At 37.4% G+C, this 25,129-nt stretch overlaps 1 protein-coding gene across 4 annotated transcripts in view; it reads left to right on the top strand.

The window, feature by feature from the left end:
• TTC29 (tetratricopeptide repeat domain 29) overlaps positions 1 to 25,129 on the top strand; it is a 136,165-nt gene that overhangs the window by 75,682 nt on the left and 35,354 nt on the right. For 3 of the 4 annotated variants that reach the window (XM_061354189.1, XM_061354185.1, XM_061354186.1), the window contains 3 exons: positions 134 to 225; positions 7,460 to 7,583; positions 10,590 to 10,821. In XM_061354189.1, coding sequence (XP_061210173.1) covers positions 134 to 225; positions 7,460 to 7,583; positions 10,590 to 10,821 — 448 coding nt within the window. Of the gene's footprint in view, positions 1 to 133; positions 226 to 7,459; positions 7,584 to 10,589; positions 10,822 to 14,320; positions 14,478 to 25,129 lie in introns of those variants that run through there. The other variant, XM_061354187.1, reaches the window with a different exon arrangement.

Genomic DNA, 25,129 nt, shown 5'->3' with positions numbered 1-25,129 from the left:
TTGAGTAGTTTCAAACAACTATAAGTAATGATCAAAAAACTAGTCCCATTACAGCTAATTAAGGAAGAAATGTACAAGTGTGAAAACTTTTACTTTTGTGTTTCATATGGACTTTTATTTTCCTGTTTCACAGACTTTGGACACCTCTGTAAAAATCTTCACACCACTTTGTGATTCTGCTGGCCTAAGCAGAGCATATGCAGCTATCGCCAAGATCCTGGTAAGGTAGGTTAGGACATCCTTGTCAGCGCAGATTCATTCAACTGTGAAAGACTTAAATTGTTAGAGATCTGTCGCTTCCTATTACTGACTGCTTAAGTTTTAAGCAGTGCCCTTCTTGCAGTAAGTGACCCTTTCATGGAAAGTTATTTGAAGCTGGTACATATTTTCTAAAGTGTATGATCCAAGCTTTTCTTTACCTGTAAACTATAATATGTCCTTTTCCCCTCCCTACTTTGGGGACTGGGGTTTTTTGTATATTTGTTTGTTTTACCCAAGACTGGGAGGGATCTTACTGAAAAATGGAAATCCAGGCATATTTTCTAGGTTAAAAAAGACTTTAAAGAATGTAGCAAGCTTCAGCAGGTGTCTCAGTGTAACCTTTCTGAGCTCTAAGTTTCTATCTATTGTACTCTCTTCTGTGGAAGAATTACTAATTTGTGCATGTGTAACTAGATATAAATTTGTGGAAAATAAAATGTTTGTCTTCAATGTTTTCCTTTCAGCATCTGAAATTAAAAGCTAATTCCAGGTGAATTTGTTTGAAATTCTTCAATTTGTTACAGAAATTATTTTGACATAAAGTTGTCTAATGTAATTGTCATATGAAATAAGAAACATAAAAGAGGTTAAAGTTAAGGTTGCAGCTTATCCTTGATTCCTGCTATGTTTGGAGACTTCAGTGCATGTGATGCATGATAGAGGTTGGCAAATTTTTTATAGAGAAGGGCTTCTCACTAGGTTTATTTCAGTGTACAGAGCAAATTCTCCTGTCTGAGTTAGATCCCTTTTTTCTCAGAGCACACAGGCGCCAGCAACAATCACAGGTCTCTTCAGCTCCCTAGTACATGACTTAACGGCTACCACCCTCACTGTAAAATATTTCTTCCTAACATCTAATCTAAATCTACCCTCTTTCAGCTTAAAACCATTACCCTTTCACAAGGGTATCACAACAGGCCCTGCTAAAAAGTCTGCCACCGTCTTTTTTATAAGCCCCCTTTAGGTACTGAAAGGCCGCAATAAGCTTTCCCTTCAGGCTCAACAACCCCAACTGTCTCAGCCTGTCTTCATAGAAGAGGTGCTCCAGCCTTCCTGTGGACCTGCTTCAACACCCCCCTGACCTCAGCATGTCTTAGCATAGCTTCTGGGAGGATCTGCTCCATGATTTTTCCAGGCAGAGAGGTAGGACTGACAGGTCATTAGTTCCCATGGTCCTTCTTTCTACGCTTTGTAAAAATAGGTGCAATGTTTCCCTTTTTCCCATCACCAGGCACTTCACCTGGCAGCCATGACATCTCAAATGTACAGCCAATTCCCTTGGGACTCTGGGATGCATCGCATCAGATCCCATAGGCTTATGTGTGTTCAGATTCCTTGGGTATTTATAAACCTGATCTTCTCTTGCAGTGGGAGGGATGTTGCTCCCCCAGTCAACATCTTGCAGTCCATCCACCTGAGAGGTGTTAAAAGAGAGGTTGCCAGTGAAGACCAAGCCAAAAATTTGTTGCGAACCCCAGCCTTCTGTTGTCTGTTGTTATCATTTTGCCAGGAGTAGTCATCAGGGGGATATGCTTTCTTTGACATTCCTTTTCTGGCTGACATACCTTTAGAAGCCCTTCTTATTCTTTTCATCCCTTGCCAAGTTCAGCTCCAGCTGTGCCTTGGTGTTCCACACCCCATCCCTACACAGCCAAGCAGCATCCCTATAATTTTCCCAGGATATGTGTCCCTGCTTCCACTGCTCATGCATTTTCTTCTTGCCCTTTGGTTTGACCAGCAGGACTTGACTCAGCCATGCTGGTACCTTGTGTTCTTTTCCTGATTTCTTACACCTGAAGATTGAGAACTCTTGTGCTCTGTGGAAAGGATCCTTAAAGATCTGCCAGCTCGGTTATGCTCCTTTGTCCTGAGGACAGTTTCTCAAGGTATCCTATTGACTAACTCCTTGAAGAGCTAGAATTTTGCTTTTTCAAAATTCAGTGTCCTGACTTTATTCCTCACGTGACCCATATCCCTCAGGACTGTGAATTCCATCAGTGCATGGTCCCTGCAGCCCAGGCTGCCTCCAATCTTGATGTCATCAATTAGCTCATTTTTATTGGTGTCCAACAGCTCCAGTATCGCATCCCCTCTTGCAGGGCTGTAAGTTACCTGGTTTAAGAAGTTAATCTCGATGCAGTCCAGGAGCCTCTTGGATTGCCTGCAGCTCACTGTGCTACTTTTCCAGCAGATGTCACTATGGTGAAATCCCCCAGCAGGATGAGAGCCTGCAAGCACAACGCCTCCTGTAGCTGGAGTAAGAAACCTTCATCAGTAGACTCCCCTTGATTGGGTGGTGTGTATTAGACACCAGTCATGTTTCCTTTGCTGCCTTGGTCTTTAATTCTTGCCCATGAGCTTTCAACCTGCTTATGGCTATTCTTCAGAGACAGCTCTTCACACTCTATCCATTTCTTGATGTAGAGGGAAACCCTTCCACCTCTCCTTCCTCACCTGTCTCTTCTGAACAGCCTGTAGCTATCAATAGCTATACTCCAGTCATGGGATACATGTCTCAGGTAAGACATATAATCTGTCTGTGGGCTTTATGTCTTCTGTAACGCTTGAACTCCATGACTGAGGATCATAAGACTTGTGTAGTTTTTATCCATTTTCTTCAAAGGCCAATTCTGTTAGGAAGTGTAACAGATCATGAGACACCATTCCATAAAACCCATTCATTCATTGTTTTCAGTAGAAATGGATAAACTCCATTATAACTTTCACTATATCACAAGCAGCAGAAATAGCTGAGTAGTCTGTAAAATATCTCTGACATGAGAAAATAGCACAAGCAACATTTGAATTGAGTGTTGAAGAAGCTGGCCAAATCAAGGCTGCTTTTGATTATCTTTGAAAGGCTGTAGCAACTAGGGGAGATTCCTGAGGACTAGAAGGTTGCAAATGTCACTTCTGTCTTCAAGAGAGAGGATCCAGGAAACCTCATGCTGGTCAGCCTTGCTCTTATCCCTGAGAAAGTGACAGAGCAAATGATCCAGAAGCGATTTCCAAACATAATAAGGACAAAAGGGTGATTAGATTTAGTAATACAGGGAATTTGTACTTCACCAACCTGATAACTTTCTATGATAAGAAGACTGGCTTGATGGGTAAAGGAAAAGCAGTGGATGTTGTTTCTCTCAATTTTAGCCACGCTTCTGTTGTTATTGCTTATAACCTCTTCATAAATAAGCCGATAAAATATGGCTTAGATAAATAGAAAGTGAGGTAGACTGAAAACCAGCTGAGATGCTGTTCTTCAGAGAACTGTAAACAGCAGCATGAGGTCCAGGGGGAGATTAGTTACTAGTGGTGTACTCAGGCAACGGTACTGGCACAAATACTGATTAAAATCTTCATTAAGAACCTGGATGATGAGACCAAGTGCATCCTCAGCCTCTTTGCAGACAATACAAAATTGAGGAGAAATGATTGATCCATACATAGGTGGCCGTGCTGCCCTTCAGAGGGACCTCAGCAAGCTGGAGAAATGAGCCAAAAGCAGTCTCATGAAGCTTGGGAATGGGAAATGCAACATCCTGCACCTAGGGACAAATAAGCCCAGGCACCAGCCTAGGCTGTGAGCTGACTGGCTGGGAAGGAGCTTGGCAGAGCAGGACCTTCAAAAGTCACTCAAAATTCCACAGGCCTCCTCTAGCTGACCCTGCTCTGAGCAAGGCGAATGGAGATAGCTCTGGAGATCCTTTCCAATCCTAACTATACTCTGATTCTGTGTTGCTGTCTTAAGCAGTCCTAGATAAATTGTTTTGCCATGTAATGCTCTCTGGCAGAACACTTTTGGTAACCCAGCATGACAAATATTTCAGACAAACCTACTTCTTAAAATTCAGTGACAGAAGTTTTCATGGAAAAAAAATCATGCTGATCCGACTCTGCTGGTTCTTCCTTATAGCAGGAAAAGGCAGAGAAAAGTGATTTGAGAAGCCAGTGTAGGTTTACTTTCACACCAAACTTTTGGATATTTACTTGTCTGATGTATAATAAACAAGCAAATTTCTGACAAGCCTGTTCAGAAAACATTGGATAAATGCATGAATACATACTGTTGGTGACAGAATTTCCGTACTCAGCTTGATCACTTTTTCTTTACTTGTATTTTTATCTGATCTATGCTAGACTTGTGCAAATAATAATTTGATGGGTAATGTCTTTACAAAGAAAAGATGGCTGTTTCTCTAAAATAGTATGTTTTAAACATAACATCTGAGAGTTCGCACTTACTGCCTTGTGACAGGTTGGAGGAAGTCAGCTGAGCCTTCCCAAATCACTCAGAACTTGTCTATAGCTTTGGAATATTTTGTGAAATCTGTTCCAGATATTTTCACAGACCATGGGAAACTAAAAATCTCTATCATGTGCATTTAGGCATGTCATTTTCCAGGGAAAAATCTGACATAATAGCATCATGTTCTTGACTTATTCTGCAGGTGTCCACCATGGTAATGACTTCTTGTGGACACATGATTTATACATCCAATTCAATCACATGAGCAATCCTATAAAAGGTGCATATTTTCATAAAAGTCTAATAGGGGTAAAAATCTCATAGGGCATTTTAGCATGAAACTGGAAAATGAGTTGCTGTAGATCTGTAATCTCTTCTGCTGAAGTCATCATAACTGTTCTGTGGGATCATGAATGACTATATCTTTTGGAAATTACATTTTATGCATTTAGAGAGGTGGTGTCTAAGGAGATAGAAAGTATATGGCTGTATAAAATAACATGTAGATTTTTGAAGGAACTATAAAATATTAGCCCTTTGAGTAGGAAATACCTGTTCATCGTGTTATTGGGTCTTGTACACGATAAAGTGTTTCAGTAATCCTTCTAGCATACTTTAAATATCTCAAGCTGGAGTGCTTTTAAAAGCACTTCCTTGGAAAAATTGCTAAACTCTACCAACCGATTGCTAGTTGGCATAAGTGAAGTTCTAACAGTGAGAAATATCTTTCTGTTGTATCAAATTGATTTCTGTTTGAAAGAGGTTGCCCTAGCAATTTTCGTATTTTCTATATGCAGAGCATTGGTTTTTATGTGAAATATAAAAAATGACCAAATATACATCAAAACATTTCTATTAATTCATGAAATTAGGAAAACCTTTTTACATTTTCTCCTGTCACTGATTCCATTTGCTTTATTACTTTCAGCCTCTAGCCCGCAAACTTGGTGGCACAATCAACAAACCCCTTAGTGGCTGTTTCATCTCTGCTCTATTTGATTTCTCCACTCTGAGTAAATGATTAAGTTTTCATGCATTGGTTCAACCAAAATCTATGTTCACTGAACCACATCCTTTATTGATTACTTCTACTGCAAACAGTAGGCCAAGTGTGATATACATAATTGGACAGTTGTCAGGGGATGTGGGTGTTAACAGTCCTGTTTTCCCAATTGGAAACTGGAATCACCTTGATACACAAATATTCTGCACTGTTTCATTCTCATTCCTTGGACCAAGGAGTCCTTTTCCTCAGAATATATGTTTTTAACTCTCAAAGGTCTGGTTGAATGGATTTAATGATTATACCATATAATACGCTCTTCAAGTTGCACCTGTGCACTGCATATAGAAAACTAGAAAAACTGGAATTAATATTTGTCTAACACTTTAACCTTGTCCTTTAACTTATATAAATCATATGCTGTGTTTCTGTGGAGGAACATTTGATTTTCCCTCCTTAGGAAAAAAAAAAAAACCAAAAAAAAAACCGTGTTTCTAATTCTAAAATTTAGAAGCCTTTTGATGCTTGGCAGATGCTTACAGTACAGCATATTTAATGTGCTCATTATATTAAAATACTTAAATTAGGAAACTTTAGTAAATCCAGCTCTGCTTATTGACAGCTAAGATTTATGGTAGCTTATAACATGTGGTAGTTAGTTTGCAGTGGTTTATCATATCTTTCTAGGAATCTAGCTCATCTCAGTCACATATAGATAATCACTGCAATATTGTAAATTTGCAGCCATGTTTTGCTGTGTTTCCTATTCCCTGGCAGGGTCTATCCTGTTATAATTAATCTAATGGAAGGGAACTGCAGACTTCTAACAGATTTTGAAAGCACATACCCCTAATATAGTTTATAATAAAAACTGTAATGTAAATGACCCTCAGTCATTTAATGCAGGAAGATGACTTTAAGGTGTTTTAAAATGGTGAGAAAATAAATCACAATTCTTTATCACTTACAGGAACTTCTATTTCTGTGAGTTTCTTAATTAAGCCTAGATTTTTCTGTCTTGCTTGGTGGCTTGACATTTAGCATGCTACACTCCTACATTAGTGACTCAAGTTCATGGCTAATATTGAGGTCAGCTGCAGTAACACTTAAGCCTTAAAGGGAAAAAGAGCGTAATGCCTTACTCACAAGCAAACCTAGATATCTATCTTATGTCTTGTAATCATACTGCAGAGATCTTATACCGTTAATATGACTGGATTTATTAAAAAATAAATAAAATAAAATAAAATAAAAAATAAATAAATCTGCAAATGTTACTGTCAAAGTACATTAGCCAATTTTCAACTTAGATTCAGCTGTGACCTCAAGTTGCTCTGATCTCACTGGGATTTGGGGGTGACACCTGCAATCCACAGTTTATAGGTTTGCCTGTGTGATTCCAGCAGCCTTTTATCCACCCAGCCAAAGTGCAATATTGCACTCAGGGAAAGGCTGTGATCCCCAGAACTAACAGACAGCACCATTATGGAGCTATTGCTGCACCACCAGGGTTCTAGAGCAAGAAATGGCATCTCTGAATGACAGGAGCCCAAAAAGTCTTACTGAATTCTTCCCCTATTTTGTCAGGATACGGGGTCCTGCTGTACTGAAAATGTTATCAGCTGCTCAGTAGAAAAAACTGGAAAAAATGGTAACTCCAAAACCCTTATAAAAACATCACCTGAATTTTAATTTGTGGCCCTAAAATATGGCACCATATTCAGAAGAAAAACTTTATTTTATTTCACTTAAAGGATCCAGTTCTGCCCTCAGGGGTTCTGTGTGGACTCATTTTGTTGGTCTCAGTACAGGTAGTGCCCAGGTGACTGTTTCAGAAATAAAGTCCAGTCATGAATGAGTCACCATAAAGTTGCTTCAGAGCAGGCAGATAGTTCTTCAGCATTTGGAGAAGCCATCTGAGTGGGTTTTGTCCCTGTCCTTTGCTTCAGTCAGGGAAAAGCAGCTGAAACTACGAAGCACTTGGAAGAGTTTATGAAGGCTGCTGAGAACACTCATCTAAGACAAAGCCTGGTGGATGCATGTGTATTACTTGGGAATATTTACAATGAAAGAGTAAGTATTGGTTGCAGTAATGATGTCAAACAATTGGGTTTAATTCATGGTAAAAAACTAAGTTTGCATATGAGATGGCCCAGAATGATTTCATCCATGTATATGCCTTACAAGAGCTACCAAAGAAAATATTGTGTGACTAAATAAAATGTGCCATAAGTTTTTGGGTGAGGTGAAAAAATCACACCATATTTAACGCATAGGGGTTTGTTCTAGATCAGGTGAATAAAAAACTCCAAATTCAGATTATGGAAAATTTTCAGTGTTGTGAAAATCTGCATCCAAATCACCATTCAAGCCTCATATGCCCATAAAGAGTTAACACAAGTGAAATTTTATTGTACTACACATTGAAATTCACACTTTTTCAAAATGAATGTATACTATATTAATAAGCAGTATTTTATTTTAGCTTTTATTTTTTTCTCTTCATTCTCTCAGCTGAATTTAAAAAATGGGTGCTATCAACAAATAGTTTGGCAAAGGTCTGTGCTGGTAGTGTGCTGGTAGTGGAAGTGCTTTCCCTCCTATGTGCCTCCTTCCAGTCTGATGGCTTTGATTTGGCCAGTCTAAATCAATAGATAGTCAGTGATAGGCAATATTAAATTAAGCCAGAGGTGACTAAGAAACTCCTTTATTATAGTTTCTAAGGTATTTTGAGGTGCTTCTTTCAGACCCATGTGTCAGTCTCTGAATGGTTCTGGTATGGATTCTGCAAAGGCAGCAGTTCTGTTCGCAGCCTGTCTAACTAGCAATTTACATGCTTACTCTGCCCCTTACCACATCTAGAGATGTAGCATTTGCACTGCAGGAGCACTTTTTTTAGATGATAAGAGTTAAAAACATTACTGCAGAAGTGAAAAATTCATGTTGAGCTCTTAAACACCTATTTTAGAACTGAAATGTTACATGAAATTATTTAGATACAATGAGTAATAAAAACAATGTACTGCAGACTGTACATTGTGGAAATTAGGAAACAATTCCACTATGAACAAAATAAAAACAGAAATCCCATTTCAAAATCACCCTTTCTAGCTTCTGTGGCCTGATTTTTGTCAGAATTTCTTTTCTATGTGTAATATATTGAAGAGGCTACTTGTCCTTTTCACTTCCACTACCACCAGATGCCTTTGGGTTTTTTTCTGCATTTCTCTTACAGAGAAATCCCACTACCAAAGCTGCTGGCCCTTTTTTTTTTTCGTAAGCTGTAGAAAAAAATCTTATTCTGTTCTCTGTATTAGCTTAAGAGGCTTCTATTTTACATATATTCCTAGCATAAATGCTAAATTTCATATTGAAAATCAAGTTTTGAGTCCTTGAGACCTTGCTAAAGTAACTCTAAAATGGATCTAAAATTTAGAAGAAAGTAGAGTGGTGTGACACTGGCTAAATTATTCTACTCCAAATTCAAAAAATAATTAACTAAATTCTGCTTATCTGTATTTCACTGCTTCTGCCACCATTGCTAATAATCAGTTCTATGAGAAGTGATATTTTAAGAATTAACCTCTTTTTGGTTATTATCTAAATTATCCTTCACATTTCAAAATTTGCTGCCTTGAACTGAGATAGTAGTGTAGAAGAGAAGAAAGTTAGTAACTTAATCTAATTAATTTACATAAAATATATAAATTAAACATACAAAAAAAATCTTCTCAAGATTTACAATTCCCTATATTCTACACCATTTTTTCTGCAAGGTCAGCAATGTTTACCAAAACTGAATCTAAAGTACCATTTCCTCTCTTGGGTCACTGCCTGCTTGGTGTCAGCTGTCATCACCAGTATTCTCTAATTCATTATTAGGGTATTTTTATTCAACTCTGTACTTCCCTGGTGACACAATTTGCAGTAGTACTATCCTTTTCATCAAATTAAAGATATCTCTATTTATATCCAGATATGTCCTTAGGGAGCCCTTAGTAAACAAGGGATATAACTTTTACTGTTCTTCCTAAAGTGACTTTGACCAAATTCACTTTGTTCTGTCCATGCTGTTGCTATATCTTTACATTTCTGTCATCTTACTATTCCATCACCATCACTGTCTTTCTTTAATGCTGAACAATTGGTTCATGCTTTCTAGACAGGCTTGGTTTACCCGTATGTTTCTTGTTTCCTAAAATGCCTTGGTTAGTTTTATGTGCAAGCATTAGGTCTAATTTCTCCCAGTTTAAGTAATTTAAGTAAGTTAAATAAGTTAAGAGTTCCTTACTTAATATGCAAACTCTGGCATTTAACATGACAGTGTCATTTTTCATTTTACTTTTGTCAAGTTTCTTAGCCTGATTTGTTGTATTCCTCTCACTAATTGCATCACTTAACCTATTATAGTTCTCATGAGTATGATATGTAGATGTTTCTGCTTTTCATCTATTATCCTACTGCTTATTGTTCATTATTGTATCCTCATATGCCTAAATCTGCTCTCTTGTATTAAACAAAGCTTAAAGACTACCTGAATTTCTATTACTCTTCCTTCCTTTTTAAATTACATGCATGTTTTAGCAGTTATATATATTTTGATCCCCAAAAGTATTATCAAGTGCAACAGGTATCATTTGGAGTCTCTCCTCCTTGTCTATGCTCTATGCAGAAGGAAATTTCAAATTTATTAAATTGAGCTGAGAGTGAAAGACTACAACAGCTCTGAAAATGTTTTCACTCAGGAAGTCTGTGCCATCAGGGCAGCAGAATTCCACACCAATAAGAGAGAATGGAAGGCATCTTCCAGAGGTGCTTTGTATTGTATGTTCAAAACACTACAAAACCAGTTTTGTTCCTGGGAAAGATATGAGCAGTGTTATCTGGATTTTAGAGCTTAGGAAACAGCAAGGGAGGGTGATTTGCTTAATACGTTGCCTAGAGTCATTCTGTAGGCTGGCCTCTCAGCTGCAACATCTTTGAGGTGCCAGAGGAACAGGCTCTCACTATAATGTCAGGATGAAATACAGGTGTCTAGAAGTAGTTTTTACAATTTAATTTTTTTTCTTTCTTTACCAGGGGAGCTATAATGAAGCTTGTGAATATTTCAGTCAGGCTTATGAAACAGCAAAAAGTTTAAATAATTTGCCCTTAGTGGATGAAACAAAAGCTTACTATGGCATTGCAAAGGCTCATAAACTGATGGTGCCATTTAATAGCCATACAGAAGCAGAAGATCTCACCAGCCTCAAGTATCTGCTGGCATGGAAGGAGAACAGAAGTGACATGTGCACTGACCCTCTTACAGTTGGTAAGACATTGGTTATGAAACACATTAGTGCTGTATTGTCCTCAACGGTTCAGTCATTTTTCTTGTAGTTTTATTAAATTATTTCCTGGGTTTAATTCACATGCTGAATGGGGTTTACTCCTTTGTCAGCTTATTTTAAAGGCTGAATTAAGTAAGTTTAATAATAGGTAGAAATGGATAAAACGGGGAGAAAAAATGTAACAATGGGCAACAGATAGTAGTACTTGCTATGGATGGTAACTTACTTTTTTTCAGTGCTGTTTTCCAAAACATCAGTTATGGGCAAGAAGTGTTGTATTAGTTTATTCAATTATCATTATTTTAATCCTTAAAAAAAATAAAAAATCTTCATTTCTGGACAGTTTTTCATGTGCATCCAAGGATAAGTACCCTGTTTCTAAAAGTAAGAAAGAATTTCTGCTTGATATAGGGAGCATAGTTTTGAATTCAGAAGAACATGCTGTTTTATTTTTAGCATCCTTATACGTGACATTGAAGAAGAAGGAAGGAATAAAAAAAAAAACCACAACCCTACTCTGTTTTCCTCGCTGTGTTTCCTTATCTGAGGTAAAGGGTAGAGAAGGACTTTGTACAGAGTAGACCTCTTCATGGGTTAAATTTTCTTTACTTTTTTTTTCCCCTTTGCTATCTGTTAATACAAGAAAAACTGATTTATGCATTATCTCCAAGTATTGATAGTATTAAACTATATTGTTCTTTGGAAGGAAAAGGGACAAGTGTATTGCATCTTAAAGCTTTCCTCTCTGTATTCCTGTGGAGAGTGTGAATCTGGAGTATAGTGAAAATAAATGACATCTGGGCCAAATTTGTAACATGGAGCTTCAGAGTTACTGTGTCCAAATTCCCTCAGTTATCATACTCTCAAAGACAAAGAATTGCATGTCTGCTGTTTTCTTTTGTACGTTTTCCTTTCATAGAATTGGAAAATGAAGTATAACTTCAATTGTAAATTTTATATATAAAATAAGTGGTTAATAGACTGATATTCAAAGATGTTAGCAGCTTAATAGGAGCCAGGACACCAGAGGCAACACTGGAAGCAACTGAGAACTGTGAAACAAAGACTTTTACTGGCATGCTGAAGTGATGACAAATTAGGTAGCACACTCTTTGGAGTTCTAGTGATGGTAACAGGGCAGTCCTTTCTCAATGATACTGTGTTTCTTTTTCAATTACCATATATATTTGTGATTTTTGCCTCAGTAAGTGAATATTCAGCACATTCTTAGGTTTTGGTGGCTGACAGAGTTAACTGGGTGCATGTCTCCTGCAAAGGACAGTAAGTTCCTAGACCTGTAGTGCACATGCCAAGAATTCCAATATGGTCAAAGAAGAATCCAATGTCAAGCAATTTTATACGTATTTCATATGAGGCTCATTAGCTGCAGCTGATGTAAATAGGAGGCAAAGAAAAATCAACAATGGCAACAACAAAATAACAGGAGCCTCAACAATATAGGATGATATTTGTATCTTCAACATGTATTTTACTTCTTTCACCTAAAGAGGTTTTCCATTCCGCTTTTATACATTGCTTTCTCCAGTCAATTGTGAAGCTTGTTTATATCCTGAAATGGTATGTGCCCCTGTAAGCTTGAGATTCATGCTTCTTTTTAACGGTACTTCGGGGATAAAAAGAGTATGATTAGAAAAACCCTTTATGTCCTGGGAAGCATGATGCCAGAAACAAGTTTTGCCTGCTGAGATTCTCTTCCTTCTGCATTTCTGCCTAGTTTACCCTCTGTTACTTTCAGTATTAAGTTTTTATTTTAGTTCCAGTTAACTCCAAGAACCCCGTGGCTACTGCATATTTAGCAGCTCTTCCAGTTCAATATCATTCTTCTCATTAGTGCTCCAAGCTTACTCTCATGATACCCCAGATTACATCCAGGAAAACATAGTGTCACACTGTCAGCACAATCTGTAACATTCTTCGTGTTTTGTGTGCCAAATCTCTCGTTAGTACTGGCATTACATTTTTAATATCTTTGTCTGGCAAAACATGACCTGGCATTAATTCAATATTAGGATTCACTGGCTTTGAGTTTCAGGTACAGCCTTTATCCTACCTTCCAGGAGAATGTCTGTGCATCCTGTGATAAACTCATCACTTTGGAAATTCCTGCTGTGATAATAGAACAGTAATTCTAGCTCTTTCAAACAGCTCAGCATCAATAACCTACTAGATTTTTCTCAGTCTTTTTAGGATAAAACAGCTAAAGACAAGATACAATACTAATTCTTAATCCATGGGGGATTTAATGACAGGAAGGTAATAACTTTTTATTTCTAACTGTTCTGACTGAATAATATTTCTGTGACAAAAAAAAAAATAAAATCAGAGTAGTTTCTGTATTCTTAGGCAGGATAAATACTTAGACTATCAGACAAGCAATGACATCTAAATTCAAATACTGCCATGTACCTTATGTCTTTCAACCAAGGCTTATTTTCCAAATCAATCATTTCAACAACTAGGCAGGATGAACCATTATTACTTAACTTATCTCAACATTTATTAATAATATGGATGCTTTGACCAAAGTTGTCATGGACAAAAGGGACAGGATTGTCAGAAAACTGTTTATAAATGCAAAGGACAATGTGTTTCCATCTCCTGCATTTGACTTGGTCACCTGTCTTCACTTACAAAAGGAATATTTATGCCATTGTGAGATGCCTCTGCAAGAACAAATAATTTTTTTATTGATCTGTTATGATTAGTCAAACATGTTTTCAAAACAATCAGCAGAATCAGTAGATAAAAAGGCTTGTGACTCCATGTTAAAACCTATAAAAGAACCTACAGCACGACTAACATTGATGAGAAAATATTTCACAAGTCTTTCAATAAATAATCTCCAAGGGAGAAGAATAATTAAAGGTGCTGAAGGCAGGAAAATTTTGGATCAGATTTTTTTATATTGATTACATGAAATGCTGACCAGGAATTGTGTTTTCTGTGAGTGTGGCAACTTCTAGGTCGTTGCATCTAGTAGGGCTGTGCCTCAGCAAGAGGTCTTTGATGCTTGAAATCATCTAAACACTTTTAAGAGTAGACTTAAAATGTCTCGTTTTCCTCATACTAAAAAGTCTTCAGTTGTTTTCTTGAGAAATGTTATGTGTTTTTGAGCACAATTTAGATTATGTTTCTTAACTTACCCCGAAAAGTTGCCACATTTTACAATCACAGGTTTTCCATGTTTTCTTGGTTTGGTTTGGTCCTTTTTTCCTTTTTTTTCCTTTTTTTTTTTTTTTAATAGCTATAACCACAGCTTAAATGGTTGTCTTACCCATATGATCAATTGTGACATCCTACAATCAATGGAGTTATCTTGTACCATCAACTTCAGAACTATTTCTAGCATTCCTCGTTAGAACATGATAAACTGCTTTTTTTACTGCCTCTTCTTTCTGAAGAACACTAATTCCAGGAAAACTTCTAACAGTACGAATCTTATCTTTCCTTCTTTAATAGGTACCTCAAATGCATGCTAAGTAAAACTGTTATGCCATGGCACTGTACCCAAAATGCTTGACTGTACTTGAGCAAATTAAAACAAATCTTAATTAGGAATATGCATAGCAAATTATATTTTGTATTTGCCCAGTAAATTTGCCTTGGTGGTAGCAGATTTTTTGATCTGAGACTATTTAAAAGGGAAGGCATCAAAACTATAAAACCAGCAAGTATTTGTACCTTACACAGATAAACATCCATAAATAGTTTTTATGTGGTATCAGTGGAAAGTTAGTAGCTTGGGTTAACAGGTTCCTTTCACTGCATATTTCATATTTAAAGCTCTATCATAGATTTTGGCCTATCGTGATACCTTACACAGATAAACATCCATAAATAGTTTTTATGTGGTATCAGTGGAAAGTTAGTAGCTTGGGTTAACAGGTTCCTTTCACTGCATATTTCATATTTAAAGCTCTATCATAGATTTTGGCCTATCGTGATACTGACATAGGACTATCAGAATTGTGCACATACATGCACTCCCTCAAAGCCACTGTTTGTGTCTCTGTTATATTTATTACTTTAAAAGGTCTATTCTTCAGTCAGCATGTACAGAAGGGAAATATATATTAGCTTGCATGGTGACTGAAATTAGCATACAGTCTTACTATTTTAACATGTTTCTTCTTGATGGCATATTAGTGGGGTTTGTAACTATGTTGTTGAGTAAAGTTAGTGACAAAGTAGCTTGACTGAATTTGAACAGGACAAACTATGACTTTCTTCCCAACCACTGCTGTAAAGAAAATAGGAATGACTCAGGCCCTCATTTGGGGAAGTTGAGAGCATGCCTGTGCCTCACAAGAACCTTCTGGGGACCACCCTCCTCTCAGCAATCTGTTCACTGTGCTGGATGTAGGATCTGTAATGGACACTCCTTCAAGTTCTATATGTTTATGATATATGTCAATATCAAATTGTTAATATGACCAAAAATAATGAGAAATTGAAAGGACTTTAGAGACAGGTTTCAGTGTTTTCTGAGAAAATACAGCTGAACGTGGAATAAGGGAATTATACACTTGTTCCCACTGTTAAATAAGAACTATGAATTTAAATTATTGAAAGGTTTGTGACCAAGTACAGACTCCAAGGCTGTCCCTGTGCCAGGGCACAAAGGCTCACTTCTTCATAAGCATGTTTCAGAAGTAGCTGAAATACTTCAAGTGTTCCCCACTGAAATTCAGAGGATAGCTTCTGCCCATTTTTGTGGGGTTTACTGATTTAAATAAATTGCTGTCTTCTGGAAAAATAATGTGGTTAGAAATACCAAAATATGTACATTTAAAAAAAATGATTAGGAAAAAAAAATGTAGAGATGGTTCTGTCTTTTTTTTTTTCCTTGAAAATTTTCTAAACTTGTACTGCCTCTGCTTGTTCATATCACCTAGCACTCACCAGTTGCTGAATTTTAGATTTTCTCACTTTTCTGTTTAAAGAATCTCAGTCTTTCTTTTTGTACTGCTGTACCTTTGATATTAATGCAAAATATCTTACGTAATTGTTGAAGACCAGCATGCTTACATATAGACATTGATGACATGGAGCAGATGTGTTTCAGAAAATCAGCTTATGTGCTTATTGTGGTTTAACCCCAGCCAGCAACTAAGTACCATGCAGCCACTCATTCACTTCCTGCTTCCCCTTCAATAGGATGGGGAGAAGAATTAGAAAAAAAAAAAACCAACAAAAAACAACCAAACCAAAAACATGGGTAGAGATAAGAGCAGTTTTAATAATTTAACTAATGTAAAGTATAATAATAATTGTAATGGAAAGGAAAAAAAGAGGAACAAACCCCAAGAAACCCATGTGATGAACAGCTCATGACCCACTGATCAATGCCCAGCCCATCCCCAGGCAACAATTGTCAGCTCCTGACCAACTCCAACTCCAGTTTCTATACTGAGCATGACATTCTGTGGTATAGAATATCCCTTTGGCTAGTTCAGGTCAGCTGTCCTGTCTCTGCTCCCTCCAGGCTTCTTGTGCTCCTCCTCACTGGCAGAGCATGAGAGACTGAAAAGTCCTTGATTAGGGTAAGCACTATTCAGCAACAGAAACATGGGAGTGTTATCAACATTATTCTCACACTAAAGCCAAAGCACAGCACTGTACCAGCTGATAGAAAGAAAATTAACTGTATTCCAACCCAAACCAGGACAGTGGTTTACATATTTTATTTATTATTAATTGGGGTTTGGTTTTAAGTATTTAAGTCTACTTATTGATATACTTTGATATTTTTAGAAAGTGAGGTGATTATTGCTTGAACAACAGAAAGAATCAGGTATGAAAAGAACTGAGGGTGACAGGGAAGTTTTTTGTCGCATTGTGATGAGCAGCCTGACACAGCAGATTCTCAACGAAGAGTCTGAAAACACAGTTTTAATGTCAGTTTAGCTGTGAGTGCAGTAGCTTGTGTTTTCTGCTGATGGCTGAAGTTTGTCTGACAAGGAAGTGTTGCTATTCAGTGTTCTTGTGCTTTATACAAATGCACTACCCAGGTTTTCTTCCTGTGATTTTTTTTCTTTTTTCCTGTTCTTTTAATGCTGCCTTAATTGGGATTGTGACACAGGATCAGACTCAGGCCAGGTGTGTGGATTGGCAGTACCAAATTTGAGAGGATTTGTAGAATATTTTGATGTTTAGCCACGGAATGATGTGGTAGGAGAAGTTTCTTCATATTCTTTGCCAAAAGTTGGCAGCTCTTATATAGCTAAGTGGTGTTATAACTTAAAAAAAAAAATCATTATCATCCTGCCTCATGTGATTGTGAGTATTCTTGCCATCAGTTATATATAAACACCTTAACCAGAGGAGGATTTGGATCTCATCTAGACTTTTCTTCCATCTTATACTTTCAATGGAAACATCTAAATATCACCATACATTTATTTCCTTTAGACACATCCTGTGCTAAACATTCTTGGCATCCAGCTGTGTTTTCCCAGACAATCTTTTTAGATCAGAAAAAAATATTTTCCTAAATAAGGTGAATTGTTCTTTGTTGTGAAAAAAAAACCAAAACACACACACACAAAAAAAACCCCAACCAACAACATTGGAAGTGGCGTTCAAACTACAATATATGGTTAAACTCTTTAGTGTAGCTTTATCCACGGAACTAGTGTAGCTTTGTGCAATGCATTGTCAGTGCTTCTTCCAAATTGTAGTTCCCAACCAGTTTAAATTCTCAGGGCTGAAGCTCAGTCCTGCTCTGATTCTCTAGGACACTTGAATGGTACAAAGCAAACAGAAACTCTTGCCCAGCCACATTAGGACACTTCCAGAGAAATCCTCGATCTGGAGGCACCTAGGAGTTTCAGCTTTGCCTGCAGTCCAGAACATAAGAGATGCATTGACAAAGAGAAGAGTCATAATGCAGAACAGCTGGCGGCAGCTGAAACCATATTTCTTTTGCCCCCAAATCCACCTCTCTTTTTATTCTTTTTCATAATCACTAGAAATATATCATGATTTTTTTGGAACAGTTTCTGAAACAGTCATTTTCTTTTTGTTTTTCGTCCTTCCCTCTCTTTTCAGTGTCCTACATTTGTTTTGTCTCTTGCTCTTCACTTTTATACTGTAAATTATTCTCTCCCCACGTTTTGGCCCCACACCTTCATTCCAAACCCCAATTTTATATATGTTTCCAGTCAATGTTCAAAGAGCAGAAGTCAGTTACCCCTATACCCTGTAGTTCACATCTCAATCTATACCTTATTAGGTATATCTTCTGTGTTTGCAGTAGAATCAATAGGTGTTTTTTTAAGAGTGGTGCTTCAGTTTCTTCATACTTGCCATTCTGGCACTGATCTTCATGCTGTGTCTTTATTACACTGTGATGAGAGAATACACTGGAAAGAATCACACTTCCTATTAAATATCACAGTAAATTGGTTAATAGAAAAATGCAAAGTATCAAAATAGCCTTTAAAGCAGCCTTAATCACCTGAGTGAATGGATTGAGTAAGTTTAAGTATACAACAAGTGATTAATTAGCTTAAAGATCCAAATGCATGCTTAAGCAGATGACCATGCCCCGAGGCTCATCCACTTGTTTCTACTCAGTTAGTTAAGCATTCAGTATTATCTGTAATTCAAAATATTCTCATTTAAGGGCTCATACAAATCTTGCCACAGAGCTAAGTAATTATACAGTATTTTCCATAGTGTGTCATACAAGTGCATCATTTTGAACATGTAGCTACTATCCTATAATACTGAAAATAATAAGTATCAGATAGAGTAATTGATCAGGGGAGGCCTATTTGAAATTGTTGTGAATCAAAGTGGTTTTTCATGTTTTTCCATGGTTGCTACAGTGTTTTAATCCAATTCCTTTTCCTAAAAATTCTGGCACATTTTTTGATTTTTGAGATGTAGTTGCTATGGATGTTAGTCAAACAGTGCTGCTAGTGTCAGCTCCTGTGGGGAATTAATCTTCTGCAGCAGTTTTTGAAATGGTAAGTGCAGGTGCCCATCACCATCATATCTAAACTTTATTCTTATTCATACGCTAATGATAATGTCTGTGAAAGCCTGTACTCAAACTATGTCTCTTTTGTGAAGGTGTATTTCATGCTGCTTGATATTTACAAATGATGTGAACATCAAGCTGTCGGATTGTGTCTACATACCTCAGCCGGGGCATAGTTAGTACTGTGCATTCAACTCATTGCTGATATAAAATTGAACCTGAAAAATGAAGGTTGAGTATGCCATATAGTAGTCTTGCTCAGTTCATGTTGTGAGCCCATGGAATCTGAGGAATGAGAACTTCAGATTATGCCCCAGTAGCTGGTGTCAAGGAAAATCAGAATGTTATAGTTGGTAGAAATCAGGAGGGGAGAGGGCTGCATGCTGCACAATGTTCGTAATTCTGGACTATCCACTGATTACTTATCCCATGTGCAGAACTTGAAGCCCTCTGTTTACCTGAATCTTTTGTTCTCCTGGTGGAAAATGTCACTTCAGGGTACTATGGAGCCCAGCCTTTTGACTCCAGATTCTTTCACTCTGCCAAACAGCATCTTGAGATGTGCAATTCCCTGAAAATAAGCTTATCCTCACTGGTACCTTTAGCTCATTTTTGAGAATAACATTAAAGCAAATTGTATTTTATTTTGTTGATACTTCTACAAGTATGCGCAGTAAGAAGAGAACAGAGATGAAACATTAATGATTTTAAGCAACTGATATATTGGAGGGTATCTGGGTTTCTGTTCTTGTCATCTCTTATATATCTTGAAATAGCTCACTGTTTGCATGGGGGAAAGCAATATTTCAGTTGTTATATTAAAACTCAGTAGCTAATAATGACAGCAACAAGTTAGCTGTGATTACCAGGAAAAGATTGTTCAGGCTAATGACTTTGAAATTTGATTTAGATAAATTTAATTTGGGTTTAGTTCAAAATAAAATATTTCTTTTCTCACATACTTTGAGTTTATTAATTATTAATTATACTAGCTGTTTGGAAGGTGGAAGTGCATGTGGATTATATATACATGTATATGTACATGCAGAGAGAGAAACTACACGGCAACGAGAGGAAAATGTAAATATGCTAAAAATTGTGGACCAAATACTGCTTTTTATTATGCCCATAAAATCTCGTTGAGTTGCGGGGGGAGGGGAGGGGGAGGTGTTCATAAGTGTAACTGTGAAAATAATTTATCCCTTTTAGCTGATATTCATTATGAAAAACAGAGGTTCAAATAATTGTGACAATTGCTAGCTGTGGTATGCTGGGGAACATAACCTAGATAAAAGGGAGATTCTGACTGAAGGCATTCTAATAAATTTTAGTGTTTTAATAAATTTCTAAAGTATGTTGCTTGAGCATTTGAGTTGAGAAGCACTGAAAAATATATTACTAATCATAGTTGTAGCATGGTTAAGGAATGATCATGAGAGTATAATTCAGAAGATGCAGGAAGAGTTCTAATACATCCATAGGAAAATACGGGGTTAAAGTGGGTAATATTTTAAGCAGTGTTCAGTTGACTTGATGTGTGGGGAGAGACTGAACAGTCCTGGCTAATGACTTGTAGGTACTGAATCCTCAGGTCTCTCAGGTGGTTTCACCCGACCAGTTTCAGCAGAATGATGAAAAGGTTGAGATAAAATAAACTGACAGTTGCTACTCATCGCAGGCAGCAAGCTGTACCCTGGCAGATGAGACCCTGGGAGCCCTCTTTTTTAAACAAAGGCTTTCACTACAGTGAGCAATGAACTCCACACAAAAAGGGAAAAGGAGAGAGAGATTGGCAGCTGGTGACCGACGGGAGGAGGGAAGGGAGGGAAACTGAGAAACATAGCAATTGTTGGCTAATTAGAAGCCATTCCCACCTACTTAATACCAATCCATTAAGCAGAAAACACTTTTCATCTTACTCTTGCTGCTACACACGACATTGTACTCCAATCAATACCTTCCCACCGGCTGCCCCACTGCCCACAAATGAATACACTGCAGTTCAAGAATGCAGTAATTGAGTTGAGGCAGTGAAACTGCAAGCCCACAGTCAAGATCTTTCTCTGAAGATACTAATGTTGTGTTCATGATGTTTGGATAAAGAAATCAAATCCTTGTATTAACAACTGTCAACAGCTGGCAAATGGACGAAGTCAGCAATGAATCCACTGTAACCTTTGACTGAAGAGGCAATCAGTGTTTATTTTCAGAGCACTTTTTCCCATTTGAGTAAGAGATCTAGAGGATTTGGGCACAGGTGTTTAGATTTTCCATGGCGTTTTGAACTCTGATCCTCGGTTATACCTGCGGAATATATATATATGCACATCATTTTGTACATGCAACAATGCCTATCTACATCTCTGCACCAGTATATCTCACAGGGTTCCCTGTTTTCTGGAAAGTTTTGAGGTAGTCTTAACCTTTTAAAAGTGTTTACAGCAGTTTGCTGTTTTGGATTGGTTTGGTTTAGTTTTGTAGGCTATATACAGTCTGGCTAATTTTTATTTCATTTTAAGTAACTCCTACTATAATTTTTAGGGGTTACCTTAAAATGTACCGTTTGGTCCACAATAGTACATTGTGTGGCATATCTGGGATCTTACATTTCGACCATTAGGATCTCACATTTAAGTCTTACATTTAGATTCTTGCAACTTCCCCCCCCCCCCCCCAAATTAAATCCCTTGTTCCCTGAGCCATCTGGAGCTGGTAATACTATGCACAGTCTGCAGCATAAAGTAACTGTGCAGACTGCAGTGTAACTCCTTCTTCATGCCAGTTTTGTCACCGCAGAATCAAACCAGCAGGACACTGTTACTGTCCCTCCTCGATTAGACTGAAGAAGACATCAGTGTTACATCTTTTAGAAGTGCTGTTCCAAATGCAACACATGAAATCTCTCCATCCCTTTCAATTCCAAAGTGAATTGAATATCAGTTCAGGAACTTAGATTCCTTACAGCATAAGTTTTAAACAATGTTTCTGATGTGAATAAATTGCACACTGTGACATCTGATACTTGCAGAAAGAGACTACCATCATGTGTGTTATTCATTGTCATAACAGTATTGTGGCATCTGCAGTATGGCATTTCTTCAGATGCTGATTGCTAAAGTTCTTCTTATGTATATAATTGTATAACATGCTGTTAACCTGTGTAGCTGAGCCTTGAACCCTTGAGTTAGTGTAGTGGTTTAAAACCAGTCAGACAGCTAGTTCACTCACTCCCCCCCCTTCTTTCTGTCCCCCTGCTCCTAGAGGGACAGAGAGGAGAATTGAAAAGAATGCAAATCCCACAGGTTGAGATAAAAACAGTTTAGAAACTAAGGTATAACACAAATCACTACTGCTACCACCAATAGTAATAATGATAAAGGAAATAACAAGGGAAGAGAATACAACACCTCAGCACCAGCCAGCCGATAACTTGCCCCCCCCCCCCCCGCCCGACCAATCACCAACTGATATCTCCTCCAACCCTGCAGTCCTCTAGCCCTTCTGGGTAGATCTCAGTTACATCCTGGGCATGATGTGCTGTGGTATGGAATACCTCTTTGGTCAGTTTGGTCAGGTGTCCTGTCTCTGCTTCCTTCCGGCTTCCATTCCTCCCTGGCAGAGCATGAGGCTCACAATGTCCTTGGCGAGACTAAAACATTTGAGCATTAACTAAAAACGTTGGTGTTATCAGCACCGCTCCCAGGCCAAAAGTCAAAAACACAGCAGTGCACCAGCTACTAAGAAGGGGAAAAAATGACTGCTACCGCTGAACCCAGGACAGTTAGGCATTATGTACGTGCAATAACTTAGCTACTACTTGGGGCTCTCATCATTTAACAGCTTACCTACAGCTGAGTAAGAACAGTTAAAGCTAAGTGTAGTCAATAAGGCTGACAAATGTTTCGCATCTCTTGAAATTGAAAACCAAATAACAAGTTGCTACTTTGTTGCCTCTTTCCAGTTGTATTATAATATTTTAAGCTTATTAGTATAATTATCTTTAAATTTCACTCAATTCATTTTTTTCTTAATATTATAAAACACCTTTAAGCCACCTTGTGTGTGCTCCGTGTGTGTGTTGTAATGTTAATGATAATCTTAGAAAAAGACCTATCCTCAATATAGTCTGTAAAGAAGAAATAATTGTCTTCTGATGGAGAAAGCTGGAATCTTCACCACTTTGATGATGTAGTTACCTAGGACATAGGAGTTGAATGTGATCAGGCATGGAGACAGGGGTTTTGTTTACTTAGAGATACTTCGATAGGACAATCAAAGCAGATATATTCAGATTCCACATAAACACAATCTGCTGCTTAAAATAATCAGTTTCTTACATTTGTTTCTATAAACTGTAGGACTTTGATTCATTTAAATATATACATGTACAAGTTCAATCTTACTTTGACTAGATGCCAGTTAGAAGGATCATAGGCAGGCTAGGGAAAATGTGAAGAGCAGTTGGCAGTCTTTCTTAGTGCAAAAGCCTGTGGGGTTAATTTGAAGATACCCAAATCATCTTGGCAGCATAAACTGTACTCTTTTCCAGAACTGGAATTTAATGAGCCAGGACAATAAACATAGGATCATAGAAAAATAGTAATGAAAGGGAGTTTAAGAAGTCATCTTCTCCAGCCCCAATGTAGAAGTAATTGTATTTATGTCATTTCTAAGAGAAGTTTGTCTTGCCTGTTCTTAAAAAATATCTGGCAATGGAACTTCCACAGCACCCATGGACAATCTATTCTAAAGGCTAAAATGATGCAGGAAAAGACTAGAACATTTTATCTTTTTGTCTAAAATTGTCTGTAATTCAGACTCGCATCTATTCTATCCAATGAGGACTTCAAATTCATTTCTTCCATCTTTCAATAATCCTGGGGGAAAGGAGTTACATGACAAGTGCCGGAGTTTAGAAGAAAATTTTATAGTGATTTCTGAAAAGGACAGTTATAAGAATTACTTATTTAATTATTAATTCCATATGACAGGATGTAGTTCCTTCTTATGAGCATGACTTCTGGAAGGAAGTAGAAAGTAGATGCAAGGATCCTGTTTCCTTTTTATTTATTTTCCAGTTATATTGTCCAGCAGGACTAGTCCACTCAGCTGAGCATAGTAGATTGGTATTAGGTCCAAAAGGGCAGGAAAAACAAGGGCTTCATCAGCAAGAATTAGACCAATGAAGAGGGAAGGGTTGCTGCTAATTCTTAAATGGTCTCTCTAAGCGCTGGGAAGTTTTGTTATTCAAAGTCTCTTGCATAATTCAGGACTCTTCTCCTTACATAAGTTTCTAAAGAAGGAAAGCAGCTAGACTTCTGAATACATCTTATTGAGTTAATCCACTCATACACTTATTAGATGTGAAACTGAACTCAAATGAAATGCTTTAGGTCATTATTTATGACTGAGGGTGCTTCTAGAAACCCAGTTGTGAGATCAGAACAGTCTCTTTATCCATTTTAGACAGCATGTTTTGATACTTCACAAACCAGACTCTGATTTTTCTCCAGGTTCAGAGTTCAGTAATTGAATCTATATCCTCAAATAAATATGATTACACTACTGCTCCGTGCCTTCACAACCCTCGATTCTTATAAAGCTGTACTAAGTCCTGTTTTGCCAGTCTTTCTTAAATAGAAACCAAAATATTCACAAGACAAATGGCTTATCTTTTGAGCCCTTACCAAATGCTTTTATTCCCTTTTCATTTTTTTCCCCTCCCATGGCAAATTAAGGCATTTTGTTTTGATTTGGTTTGGGTTTTTTCTGATCTTGGGGACCCTTCTGATAGTCTTATCTGCAACAGCCTCCTAGGTCCAGGTTTTCAAGTCAAATTCTTTTCTAAATGTCACTCCTCTTTCTGTCCTAGCTAAGATTTAACCATAGCGGCCTCTATTAGCTTCCTGCAGAGAAGCTTCTAAGTTAGAAGCTGGCGAGGCTATATGTTTGCATAGGACTCATTCATGAAAAAAAGTCTGAGTCTCTATTTGTCTTCTGCAGAAGTTATAACTAAAGGAAGAGAGTAAAAAAAGTATCAATCTCCAAACAAATCAAGTAAGAAAGTAAAACCCACTCAAACTGCATCCAGCAAGCATTTTGCTCAAGGAGAAGTTGCTTCAGGAAAATGACTTCATCATAGTTGAACAGAATGAGTATCCTATAGAAGCAATTATGGCCAGGCAGTTAGTTGGTCTTCCATACATTTTTTCACATGAAATAGAGGTGTGTTTTTTTTTTTTTCTACCAATTTCAGTTATCTCACTCTGCTGTGAATGCTT

Source organism: Neopsephotus bourkii, unplaced genomic scaffold, assembly GCF_033783945.1.
Source record: "Neopsephotus bourkii isolate Nb327-2 ecotype Australia unplaced genomic scaffold, CSIRO-AGI_Nbou_v1 NB_718, whole genome shotgun sequence".
NCBI lineage: Eukaryota > Metazoa > Chordata > Aves > Psittaciformes > Psittacidae > Neopsephotus > Neopsephotus bourkii.
This window is presented reverse-complemented; position numbering and strand designations above follow the sequence as displayed.